Raw genomic sequence first — 13,950 nt, forward strand, 5'->3', positions numbered from 1 at the left:
CTAGTGAAATAACAGCTTAAATATTATATAGTGTTTATAATAATTTTCACCCGCTAAGTGGAAGTATGTTGAAATAAGCTCTTATTCTAAACTCTAATACTGAAATTCTCTATGTAAAAATATTTTTACATGGAGAATTTAATTTTTTTAATCAGCCCAGTCTAAAGGTTTGTGTCAAACCAACATAAACATTAGCAAAGAGCAACGGTTGTATAATAAAGATCTAAAATCAGGATTACCATGTACAGACACTTTGAACTCTCTCTCTTGTTCTCCAGCCTCATTGGTTGCTACACAGTGAAAAAGCGCTGTGTCAGACACCTGAGCACGCGAGATAACCAGTCGACGGCCGTTTGATGTTATCCGCACACCTTCACCATGCTTCACTGGCACACCATCCTTCAGCCACCTTCAGAGAGAGACACACACAGATGAGTGACTATTAATTTTGTATACTGTGTGTAAGAATGTGTACATAAAACAACATGAGTTCTCACGTGATGGTTGGTGTAGGTCTGCCTGTAGCGTAGCATTCAAGCTCTAAGATGTTGTTGAGGATGACTGTGGCGTCTGTGGTGTCGCTTGCCCCGTCCACAACAGGAGGTACTGAATACACACAAACAAAAACAACAGTTACAAACTACAGCATCTCCAGAACCATAAACAATACATGAATCATTCGACTCTTTGAAATCATGCGTGACAAACTCACATAATGAAAACCCAGAGAGACATAATGAATGCCACATGCTTGGGTCACATCATCGGATACTGTCTCTAAAATCGTCCTTTTAATCTTCCTGAATGGTTTGTACATTTCCGTCATTGTTGTTAACCCGTTTATTGGCTCATAAAACACTTTGCTGTTGATTTCCTGTAATCTCATTGCAAAGATGCAACACAAATGTGGACTGAATGATTGTGGTGCATGTATAAAAACCATAATGGTGTCCAGATGTTTGAAAGATCATTGCACAGGTTGAGGCTTGACCTTTCTGTACTGTAAAAAAAATCTTGCTGCCTAAATTTATTTTTAGTTGAACCAAAGGAACTTTTATAGTCATCCCAACTTACATCAGACTCAAAATTAAAGTTAGGTACCGAAACCCGGTGGCATTATGGCACCAGTACCTATGTAACTGGTATGGACCAGAAACGCGTTGAACTTGATGAAACATTTGGGAGCGCATGGAATCAACTTAAAGGCATACTGTTTTAAAAGTATTGATTAAGCACCAGTCTCGAAATAACCCCAAATGATACCCAACCCTACTCAAAATATTGTAGAATTTTAAAACGTTTGTTAAAACCTGATTAACTGTTTAATATTAGCTAAAGCAACAAAAAGAAAATTGTTTTCATGTCTTTTTGTCATACAGTTTTTACAGTGTTCCTCATGCACCCAAAAACACACAAACTCTTGTGAATAGTGAAGGATGCGAAGGGTGAGAAGATATCAGATGGTCTCTCTTGATCTTTAATAGGTTACTATTTAAATGAAAATGAGTGTGCACATACCTAAGACACTGACGTCATATTTGATCTCCTTCTCTCCAGCAACGCTGGTAGCCACACAGACATATCGGCCAGCATCAGACTGTAGTGCATTGAGGATTTCGATTTTGCGGCCCTGGTCCAGTACACGCAGACTCTCTCGAACAGCCACCGGTGAACCGTCCTTGAGCCAGGTCAGTGAGGGTGGAGGGTGACCTTCAGCCTCACACTCCAAAATCAGAGATTTATTGAGCACAACTTTCATGTCTGTGGGACCATCCGAACCGGCAGTGATGGAGGGTGGAACTGAATAAAGGATAAATATATGAAGAAGTCAAGGTGTAGAATGAAACCATACTGTACGTAATGATGCAAATAATTACAAATAAATGAATTATTATGAAAGTACTCAATAGGCATGGGACTTTATAAGATTCTGAAGGTATAATAACAGTCAGGCACACTGCTGTTAATGTTGTCAATCTGGCAACCTGCTGTTGTGTGTGTTTCGAACCAGGCGTGCAATACCTAGTTCAACCACTAGGTGTCAAACTTACATATTTCACTTTTAATAACAATTAACAAAAAAAATAACAATAAAACTTGTTAGCCCTCACCATACACATCCAACTCGACAACTTTTTCAGCAGTGCCAGCCACACTGGTGACTCTACATGTGTACTGTCCAGCATCAGAAACTTGAGCTCTTAAGATCTTGAGGAACTGCCCTCGGTCCACATACTGGGCCTGTCTGCTAGACAGAATGACCTCTCCATTTTTGTACCATGTGACGGCAGGCAGTGGCACACCACGCACCTCACACTCCAGAGTCACCAGGTTACCCAGCAGAACGGTCACCTCAGAAGACACGTTTCCTCCTTTAATACTGGGTGGCACTTAGGGATGCCGAATGAAAAGACAGACAGGACATTTAGCATTTAGAATTTTTTTCTATTCTGTTGATGCAAAATCAATAATAAGAGCAAAATTACCAAATATACTGAGGTTAAAATCTTTGGACTGCTTTCCTGCTGCGTTGGTAGCGCTGCACTGGTATCGTGCCTGGTCCCCCAAGCGAGCGCTCTTTATCTTCAACTGCTGTCCTCTGTTTAAAACTTCAATGTTGGGGTCACCCAGAAACACTGGCCTAAAACACACAGTGAAAAGGAGACAGATTACACTAATCCTCTAGTGTGGGGGATTCACTGAAGATGAATTGTGTCCACCGATTGTGTGTATTTGCACATATGGTGTAGATTTAGCACCTGGCCAAAAGCAGGCATTAAGCCAATATCTCATTGAAAACACAATTTGCAGGCCACAATTCCCAATCCTCTTTGCTGATCTGCCTATACTGTAAAAAATGTTTGGTTCCACACAATCGTTTTGTGTTTGGACAACATAACTTAATTAAGTTAACTTATTATTTTATAAGTGGAATGAAGATAAAATATTTAAGTTGCCCCAACAAAATCTCAAGAATCGTGTTGTTTCAACTCATTTTAGATAAGTAGTTTGAACAAGAAAAAAGATTTTTTTGAGTGTAGTAAAGATGTTTGTGCTTGAAATATTGACCAAATATGTACCTACTCTTGACACAGATCAAGATAAATTAGAGCCTTGTTGAACTGAGTTTTGGTACAGACTTAAAAGACAAGTTAAGTTAAGATTTAAATAGCTGCCCAGGCACATTACAAATATGTCTACCAAAAAAAATTAACATTGATTTAAATCAGGGGTGCCCAAACCTTTCCTTATGAAGTGCCAAAAACCAAACTTGATTGAGGGTGGTGGGCCGAAGGTAAATAGTTGCCATGGGTATTTTCATAATTTTTTTATAATAATATTTAAAAATGACTAGAAAACATTGCTTTATATTGACTAATGCAGTATTTTTTACATTTTATAATAAACTTATTACAGTAAAAACAAAACAATCCCATTTATAAATGAATTTTTGATTTTTGACTTGATTTGCTCGTCGATTTGTTCTGCATAGTCCACTATCTGTCGAGTGACAGTATTTACATTTTTAAAAATCTGATTCATTTAAAACATTTAATTGAAACAATTAATTTCATTGTAGCTCAACAATAAAACAAACAAAAAAGGTTACATCAAATTGGAAATGATGATCTCTGTGTTAAAGGCATTTGCCTCAACCCTCTCCATCATTATCACTCTCCTCTTGGATGGGATGGTGGGCCAAATCTAAGGTTACAATGGGCCAACTTTGAACCGCAGGACCTACTTTGGGCATCTCTGATCTAAAAAGACTTCAGGTTTTTGTGAGTTTACCAGTGGATCAGATGCATAAAGAGATCTTAATAAAGATTTACTTACTTTCTGTCTTTGTACCACTGAATTGTGGGAAAGGGATCACCTTTGACCTTACATTCCAGAACGATCTCTTGATTAAGCACGGCAGAGAGGTCACGTGACCCAACTGTCCCGATGATTGTAGGAGGAACTAAACAGAGGAAATACCATATAATGATAATTGCTAATGTCTTTCATCACAATAGCTCAATTCATTTTAAATGAAACAAAATTAAAAAAATGTAATTACCCAAAACATCTAAGTAAAAGTCTCTCTCTCTGCTTCCAGCGATATTGATGGCCTTGCAGATGTAGCGTCCAGCATCTTGAACAGCCGCTTTCAGCAGCTTAAGAGTTTTTCCTTTCTGCAGAATCTGCACATCACTGCTAGGAACCACCTGGTTAAATGATACAAGCAGCAATTTCAGAAATTATTTAGAAAAAAAGAATGCATAAGTTTCTTTAAGTTCAGTTTCTTTAACACAGTGAGTTTTACTTCAACCTATTTAAAGAAAGTTCATTAGGATTAAAAACTTTTAAGTTTAAAGTTTCATTAAAAGGCACTATTTATTTATTTATTTATTTGTTTATTTATTTATTTGACATGGACATTACAATTACACTGGACAACCAAATGCATTTGTTTAAGTGTTTTAGCAGACTTGCTTATTCTCAACACCTGTCCACAGGGGGCTTGACAAAAATAAAATAATAAAGATACATATACACAACATTATAATTCTTTAAATAAAATTGCTGTAAGGCAAAAGAAAAGGCGGCAAGATCAAACAAACTAATAAAAGACTATTTGTGCAAACACTGCTGTTTTATTTTTTACCACTTTTTAAGAACACTACTAAAAATATTTATATTACTTTCTTATCTTAGACTAACAGGTAAATCATTTCACAATTTGGCTCCCTTAACAGAGAAAACAGATTGACCAAAAGAGGTCTTACACTTTGGCACTAGACCAGAGATGTCCAAACTTGGTCCTGGAGGGACGCTGTCTAGCAAACTTTGGTTCCAACCCCAATTAAACACACCTGAACCAGCTAATCAAGCTCTTTCTAGGTATGCTAGAAACCTCCAGGCAGGCGTGTTAAAGAAGGTTGGAGCTAAACTATGCAGGACTGAGTTTGGACACCCCTGCACTAGACAGTTACCATTAGCAGATGCTCATGTGACTCTGTGAGAGGTCTGATGCCTACTGATTAGATCTGAAAACAGCATTGGAACATAACTATTTAAACATTTAAAAACCTATTTAAGATAATAAAATTAAATAAAACTTAAATCAAAACTAAAAAGTGTATGTTTACATAAAACATCACAATGATGCCATCGCATAGGCTTTAAGTCAGGGGTCAGCAAACTCGGTCCTGGAGGGCCAGTGTCCTGCACAGTTTAGCTCCAACACTAATTAAACACACCTGAACAAGCTAATCAGTGTCTTCAAGATCATCAGAATATAAGCAGGTGTGTTTAATTAGAGTTGGAGCTAAACTGTGCAGGACACCGGCCCTCTAGGACCGAGTTTGCCCACCCCTGCTTTAAGTCCATAATTTTAACTGCTTGTTTATATATCAAGCCAATAGGCTTTAATGCTTGTGACTATGATGTAATGCAATATGTCAAGTGAGAGAATATCATTGTGTGGATGTATAATTTTGCAGTTTGAGATGTTAAAAATCTTCTAATAAAATGAAAACAGTTTAGACTAGGCTTAACCTTCTTGCTTACATTTTAACATGACTATTAAACTTAAACCCATAGCTAAAGCCATTTCACATTGTTATCATGATGACGTTTGCAAGTAGAAATCCTAGAAATGTCTGCCAAAATGCCTCTGAATCAGCAGCCTCCACTCTCCCTGCAGTGTGATTAGAGATTTCCTAATTGTTGACTTCATTCTGAAATGTATTCTCGTAAAGGAACATTTATGAGAAGCACTGGAGCTTTTATGGCCTGTTCTTGGAGCTCAAACCTGGTGATCGGAGGGAACTCATTTGTGATTGGCCTCGTAGAAGCAAATGCCACTTTTATTTCTCATTAGGCTTATCCTAACTTGTTTATGCACATTTAACAATGTAGAAATGGCATAAGCAATGGGGTTTAACTTCCTAACTAATGTGAGGTATTTCAACACAGGATATTCAGTAGGAAATGATGTAGCACTGCCTAGAATTTGTCCATAGGGAAGTAACTGGATTGGAACATTATTATGATTATTTGCATTTTTAAAAACATGCATAGGTTATAATACACACTCAAACACACATATGGGCATTTAAAAACAAAGCAAACGAGTCAACTGTCATTGCTAATGGTACACTTTGGCAATATCATGAATATACTGTACTTTAAAAAATAACTTAGCAACTAAAAACAGAACAGACCTCAACTCCATCTTTGTACCAGGTTATGACAGGTACAGGTGTGCCTGTGACATCACACACCAGGTTGGTCGGTTGGTTTATCACAACAGAGACATTGGAGAGCAGGCCATTGTCCCGAATATCAGGTGGAACTGGATGAAGGTGAAGGAGAAGACAGAGGAAAAGGTTAAATGTGCTGAAAGAGAAATAAATGTGAGAAATGTTTTAAACCGTTGCACTAACCATTGACCTTAAGCTGGTATTTCTTCTCTGTTGTACCAGCATCATTGACAGCCATGCAGGTGTACTCGCCATTATCCAGAGGAGACACAGAGGCCAGAATGAGAAGAGTGCCATCCTCTAAAATGGACACGCCTGGCTCATTCCCTGTTAACTCGTGGCCATTCCTAAACCACTTTATTACTGGCTCAGGAGTACCTGCAACAGATTGAACACAGTGGAATTGAGTAACAGTTTAAGTATAATTCGATTATATTATATTTAGTAAAACTGTGAGCATCGGAACCAAAGTATCCCAGACTCAATGCATCAAATGCTCAGATGCAAAAGGTACACTTTTCCAATGTACTATATGTGGGATTGCCAAAAAGTACAGGAATTTTGGAAAGAGGTGGCTATGTTCATTTTTCAAATGTTATTAATAAAACTGCCCATGAAACTAGAAATGTTTATTTTGGGAATTACTTGTGAAAATATTGACTGCCACAGCAGCACTTGTAAGCTTATGGATATAAGTATACTCCAAGCAAAGTGTCTAATATCTTTGTACTGGAGAAAAATGGAAAGGCCATCTATTGTACAAGGGATCAATAATATGTCCTTCTCTTTAGCTTTGGAAAACATTTCATACATGCTAAAAGACAAACTTACTGTTTTTGAGAAAATGTGGACACCCTTAATTTATCTTATTTCAAATTCAAATTTCAGCAATTTATTAAATGAAACAGGAAAATACTTAATAAACTGACATTGACTTAGCCTATCCACTCATTCACCCTATTTCCAAAGTTTTATTTTAACAAACCATTGTCATATTGATGATTAGGTGCATACCTTCCATAGACGATTTATATTTTCAACAGTTTCTTCCTAATGTTTTTTCTAGAATTTGCTACTAATTTAAACAACCTGTGCCCCCTCACACTTGTTTCTTTTTTATTTCTTTTCTATCCTTTTTTTGCTTTGTATTTTTTTAATCTATTTATTTATTATTATAGTTGTTTTTTTCCTGAAAACAAAATACGTAAAACAAATACGTAAATATGATTGTGATGTTGTATTGTCATATTTTTATTACATCTCAATAAAAAGATAGTTAAATAAAAAAAAAATATGAGCATCGTAAAATTTTTTAATAATGACAGTGTTGTTCTTTTTCTGTTTAAAATAATTTGCAGGAATCCCTAGGAAAAATAGTTTCAGCTAAATAATTAAAAACTTTGACTGAACTATTTGTTTTGTCGTCCCTCATTTATGCAAGTCTGTGCATTGAATTTTGCTAACTTAACTTAAAAATATTTTAATAACAAATGCAATTACCATTAACAAACAGCAAAAAAAAATAAAAATAAAAATAATAATAATAATAATAAATAATAAAACGTATTACAATTAACCGTTTAAATCAACTTTTTAAATGCTATTTATTCCAGTGACTTTTAAGCAACCATTTGGGCAGTCTTCAGTGTCACATAACCTTTCAAAAATCCTACTAATAATCTGATTTGGGGCTCAAGAAATATTTATTATTATCAATGTTGCCTTCAGTTTTGCTACATAATATTACAGTGGAAACTACGATAATACATTTCAGGCCTCCTTGATGAGCAGGAAGTAAATAAACAGTAATAAACATTGCAAAAGTTTTTACTGTTACATTTCATGTAACATGTTGAATTTAATGCATTGTCAAATTTTTCTAAAATTTCAAAACGTTTGCACTTTTCAGGCCCTAAAACACAATTGTCATGTAAATGAATTGCCAAAATGTATACGTTTGCTATAATGCATATGTTTTCAAAATTGTGCATATCTGGTTGATGATTGGTGATTTCTGATGCTTCAGGTGCACACTGTAAAAAATTTGAGCCAGTACAACAAAAAAACATAATTCTTATTTCCCTTTCACAAAATTAAATATAAAATAAAATATTTTGTTACATTTGTTATGAAAGTTTGATTTATTATTTGATCTTTTTAGGAATTTTTATTTTCTTAGAAAAAAATCTTCCATATTTATCCATAACAGTTAAATACAAATGAACAGTCCACATGTGCTAAGAGTTTCTTTTAGTAAAGCGAACTAGGTAAATGTGAGATGAGAACTCACATTAAAAGTCTTTCTGCAGCTGTTCCCCCTCCCCAAAAATTAAGATCATTTACCAATTAATAATAATTTCAAATGACATCAACATTATTACAGGAGTATTTTTTTGTTGGTGTCAATAATTATGACATGAATATTATTATTAGTGTCACTATTATGTTTGTCATTGTTGTTAGGGTTAGAAATAATGCAACTTTTATTTTTTTCAAGGGAGGAGGTCTGAGATTAATTCAAAAGTAATAAGCTGCAAGAAGATTTTTTTTGGGTGAACTTGAAAAGTTTTGCTCACAAAACTGATCTTTTTAACTTAATGAAGAAGATTTTTAATTAGGTTAAGTAAATGTGTTAAATGTAGTTGTACAGACTTTACAGACAGACCAATTATTGCTAAACCAAAAAAAAAAAAAGTTGGATTTCTCAAAGTGCAGGTTCACCTTTGGCAGGACAGGGGAAGGCGATCTGCTGGTTAGCCACTCTCTCCTGTAAGGGGCTGTTGAAAGGGGGCTCAGAAACCTCTACGACAGGAGGGACTGTAAGGAGCAAAAGGCAATGCGTTGGATTTAAAGTCTACTTAAAGCTAAAAAGCACAGTTGTAGATGTCAACATTTAACATCTAACCCTGCACATGTAGTTGAATAGCAGTTTCTTCTTTTCCAGCAATGTTGACGGCCCTGCAGACATAGATGCCTTCATCTGTAAGCGCCACCTGGTTTAGAGTCAGAGCTCCATCTGAGATCCTGTACCGAGACCCGTCCTGCAGAACAGTACCATCCTTTAGCCAGGACACCGAGGGCTCTGGGACTCCCTGTGTGACACAGGGCAGGTCTATGGCGTGACCGATCTGCACTTTCATGGCTCGGGGACCTGCACTGATGCTGGGAGGAACTGCAAAAAAAAGAGAAAGGAGTATTAATAAAAGTGAGAAAGCTGAAAACATGTGCTCTTGCATAAGTGTTAAACATATGTGGTAGTAACGCATTCTTTCATAGCACGTCATTAGGTTTGATTTGTTGCTCATAAAGCATCGGCTGTGCACAGAAACAGCAACCTGTCCTTATTCGCCCTCGGAGGTTATAGATGATGTTCTCACATCTTTTTTTCTGGATGTTAATCTTCCTGATGAGACATTTGGTAGCTGTGATAAATCAAACAGCACATTCCCGCTTTGCTGTAGCTCTCATTTCTCAGACTGCCGAAGCATCTGCGTCTGAGTCTTATGGAAAACTATAATCCAAGATTAAAACGACTAAGGGTTTAATTGTAGTCATTATAAATAACTTCACTTACAGATGTGTCTGCATGTGCTCTTGTGTTTATAAGACTCTATAATTATTATCACATTTTGCTCAGAGCAGCTGAGGCAAAGCTGATCTCTCCAACATCACGCCATCCCTGCTGAAGCTCAAAGTGAGTGTTGGAAGGTCAATGAACCTCACATGGCTTCTTAATGCACAGGAACACTCACAAAAACATACAGTTGAAGTCAGAATTATTAGCAATTTAAAGGCTTAACTGGGTTAATAAGGGCATTAAGGCAAGTTAAAGTCCCTGGTGTCTGGCTAAGATCCATACCTTTCATTACGTTGGCTAGCTAAAGCAATCTAATCCCGAGATGGGGTAGAAATCAGAGGCCGTGTGATATACTTCCAGAAGGAAGTTGAAATTGGGGGGCACATAATTAGATCTGTAAAGCTTAACTTTTCAATTTTTTGGTGAAAAATCTAATCTGTTGGAGATGTCCAATAGATTAATAGGCAACTAAAAGTCCACAGACGGGGGGTGATTACCAGAATGTGGAAATCCCAGAGTAAAATGATACACTGGTGTTTTGGAATATGGAAAAAGTGTCTTTACCCTGTTTTCATCTGTTTTTATATTATGTGGGTTTTTTTTTTATTTATACTTGAAGTTTAGATGCAAAAACCTCTAAGTAACATCTGACATTTTCTACTAAAATGAGTATTTTTCACAGCATCCTATGTTTGTGTTCAGTTATTACTCTTTAAAGCCAATGCAAAGAACATAGTATTTGAGTAAAATTGGATTAACTGAACACACACAGTAGCTAGGAAAAAATGACAGATGACATTTAGAGGTTTTTGCATCTGAACTCTTCACTTGTATCTTTTATTCCTGTTTATGCAAAGCAATTTTGATTTACACTGTATGAAATGTGCTATATAAACAAACTTGCTCTACATTTTCAAGGGTTTCTATTTTTGAAAATATAGTCATGACTTCCTAAATGTGATAAACAAGTACCTGAAATCCAAAAATGTCCATATTTGGACTTCAGTATATAGTAAATCATTGTACCAGAACAACCTGAAAGTGCTGGGCTAAGTGTCTGTCCTGAGAAAAAGCATGTGTGCAATGTAAACACATGGGGGCAATAAACGTGTTGATTGCAGTGTGTGATGTGAAATTGACTATCAAATACTCAATAATCAGACACTTAATGATGCTTGTGCGGTGCTGTTTTACATGCGGTTTTTCAGGGAAAATATTTCTTTTATAGTTGTGGGTCCAAGCAGAACATTCAAAATCTACTCAGGATGTGTGTTAAAATGCAACTGATTGAAGCCTGATGTCACCACAGATGACACCTGTTTTTTAACCACCCTTTGGTTGAAGTATGCTCATATGAACTTCAATGGTATGACGTAAAACTGTTGTTGTTCTGATAAACAAAGTTTAGATGGAAGAATCAACTGTAAGAGCATCCGCGTGAATAACTGCGATCTGTTTCTCTTACCCAGAACACTGAGTTTGACTGTCTGAGAGAAGTTTCCAGCTATGTTTGTGGCCACACAGAGGTACATGCCACTGTCTGTCACACGAGTGTCTGTGATTCTCATGGAGCCTGATGGCAGTTGAATGTGTCTGTGAGAGGAAGAAGCAAAGAAAGAAATTAACAATGTTTTTTTTTTGCATATAGAAAACCACACAAGTGCTCCTGGGTGTGCAGAAAAGCATCTGAAATGATACCTCTGTTTACTTTCATGGTGAGCTGAAGAGGGAGAGTTTAATTGCTGTGTAATTTTAATCTGACCGCAGTCTTTCTGCCTTAAGGCTGTAGAGTGAACATGAGGCTTTGAAAACAATGCAGAAAAAGAGCAATCGGCTTGTGAAGAAGCTTTATGGTATTTTTAAGAGTGGTAGTATTTATGAATTTCAATGAGATTTGACCCTTTATACCATCTGAAATGGCATACATGTGGTAGTTATATGTATGTATACCTATGGAAAAATAAGTATTGAAAACGCCATGCTTTTTCCTGGGAATAATGTTTGTGAAGAAGCTATTTACATGCAAGTGAACCCGATTTTTGTAAAAACCCAAACAATACAAACATAAAAACAAAACAAACAAAAAACTGAACAATTTGTTATGCGTATTAACAATAGAAAGACAAAAGGAGAAAGTACTGAACTGCTGAAATGTACTTAATACTTTATATAAAAGTTTTTTTTCTGGTGATGGCCGCTTAAAGATGCCTCTTATATGGAGAATGAAGTCACATGCATTGCTCAGGTGTGAGTTTTTCACAGACCTCAACAGTGTGTAAAAATTTGTATGGTTTTTGTGGGTCTCATCTATTAAATCTGATCTTTAATTTGTATTTTATATTGGATTTATGTCAGGTGATTGGCCGGGCCATTCTACAGCTTAATTTTCTTTCTCTGAAAGCACTTGAGAGTTTCCTTGGCTGTTTTGGATCATTGCCTTGCTGAAATGTTCACCCTGGTTTTATCTTTATCATCCTGATAATGTAGATGTTGGACTGAATCAGCTAATATTAATTTACAATGACAAAGGGCAGAGGGTTGCTGAAGAACTACCGAGAGATTTCAGCTGCTGTCTGGGTTTTCACTACCTTTCTACACTTCCCTTTCTTCATGTGTTCAATACTTTTTCCCTCTGTAATTTTACTTTATTACAAATAAATTAATTTGAAAACTAATTAGTTTTGTGTTTTTTTTTTTTTTTGCATATATGGATTTACCAACATCTGGGGAAACCTTTAGAAATAGGTTTTCTGAGAAAAATGGTGACGTGCTCAATTTAAAAAAAAAAAAGTTTTAAAATGGTTTGTTTTTTCTGTGTTTTTGAAAGGCTGGATTCATTTGAACAAAATCTACTAAAGGCAACACTATTTGTTATATTGAAACATTTTGTGTTATATGTATTAATAAGAATGTAATAGAATGTAGAATTTAAGCCTTCTGTGTGCTATTTTTACGGCTTTCAACTTTAGGGAAAAAATAGTTAGGATATGCCACACCTACAAACCATATTTGACTATAATAAAATATAAAACACACAGTAATATTTTCATGTGAATGTTGACAATCAGAAAGTTGTAATATTTTTTTTAAAAGGTTTTCATAAAGTGTTTATATATTTTATTTTTAATCAGGAATAGTATATCACATATAATTATAATTGTGTTATTTAAAAGCGATTTAATAAAACGTTTATTACTTTTATTATATTATAAATATTGTACATGCACATCGATATAGTTCAACACATTCAATCTCATATCAGGCTTATTCTGAAAACGTACCCCTATATACATTTCTAGAGATCATCAAATACGTCCCAGAACTATGTTTTTTTTTTTGCAGTTTTTCTTTTCGCAAATCCACCAGAGGCTGCTGTGTACGCTTTTTGAGATCTTAAATTTCTCTCGCTAGTGCCATTCGCACCTACTGTTCTCACGTAAATCCACCAGAGGCCGCTGTCAACTGACTGACTGACTGACTGACTGACTGACTGAGCAATCGACTGACCCACCCTCCTCCTTCCCTAAACCCAACCAATAGTATTTTAAAAAGCACAGATTTATACAGAGGTCCGTCCATACGGAGGTAAGTGGTCAGCTAGTAAACGTGAAAATGAACGGCGTCATACTGCCCCATAGAGTTTGTTTTTAAAAACAAAACGCAGCCATACGTACTTCTGGCTACATAATCCGCGATCTCCACAAACGTATATAGGGCCACGTTTTCAGAATAAGCTTGTGTTGGATATATCTGTGTATGTGTATGTTGTAAAGAAACACAGTAATAAGTGATACTGATACCTGGGCGAGAAGGGAGAGATGAGCTGCTTGTCCTTGGCCCAGGTGATGATGGGAGGAGGAACGCTCTCCACCTCACAAGGCAGTGTGATATCATCACCCACTATCACTGACATCTCCAGCAGTTTTTCTGAATTATCATGTATGTCCGCTTCCCCCACACCACTCAGCTTAGGCCTCACTACACAAGTAGAGAGACATAGAGCATGAAATTACAACACAATAAACTGATATTAAGAAAACACACAAATAAAGCTGAACAAAGAATTACAGACAATCAAAATGCTGGTAAAACTGACTAGACATGAAGGTGGATCAAGTTGCT

The 13,950-nt window shown here is 36.1% G+C and overlaps 1 protein-coding gene across 4 annotated transcripts in view; it reads right to left on the reverse strand.

Moving 5' to 3' along the window:
• Nucleotides 1–13,950, reverse strand: part of hmcn1 (hemicentin 1) — a 172,146-nt gene that overhangs the window by 53,269 nt on the left and 104,927 nt on the right. For all 4 annotated transcript variants that reach the window (XM_073932713.1, XM_005160720.5, XM_068215478.1 and 1 more), the window contains 13 exon segments: nucleotides 13,629–13,806; nucleotides 11,294–11,421; nucleotides 9,157–9,423; nucleotides 8,973–9,068; nucleotides 6,435–6,629; nucleotides 6,213–6,343; nucleotides 4,064–4,211; nucleotides 3,838–3,964; nucleotides 2,487–2,641; nucleotides 2,112–2,390; nucleotides 1,519–1,800; nucleotides 498–606; nucleotides 240–409 (listed from right to left, as the gene is read on the reverse strand). In XM_073932713.1, the coding sequence (XP_073788814.1) occupies nucleotides 240–409; nucleotides 498–606; nucleotides 1,519–1,800; nucleotides 2,112–2,390; nucleotides 2,487–2,641; nucleotides 3,838–3,964; nucleotides 4,064–4,211; nucleotides 6,213–6,343; nucleotides 6,435–6,629; nucleotides 8,973–9,068; nucleotides 9,157–9,423; nucleotides 11,294–11,421; nucleotides 13,629–13,806 (2,265 nt within the window).

This window comes from Danio rerio, chromosome 20, assembly GCF_049306965.1.
Source record: "Danio rerio strain Tuebingen ecotype United States chromosome 20, GRCz12tu, whole genome shotgun sequence".
NCBI classification, from domain to species: Eukaryota; Metazoa; Chordata; class Actinopteri; order Cypriniformes; family Danionidae; genus Danio; species Danio rerio.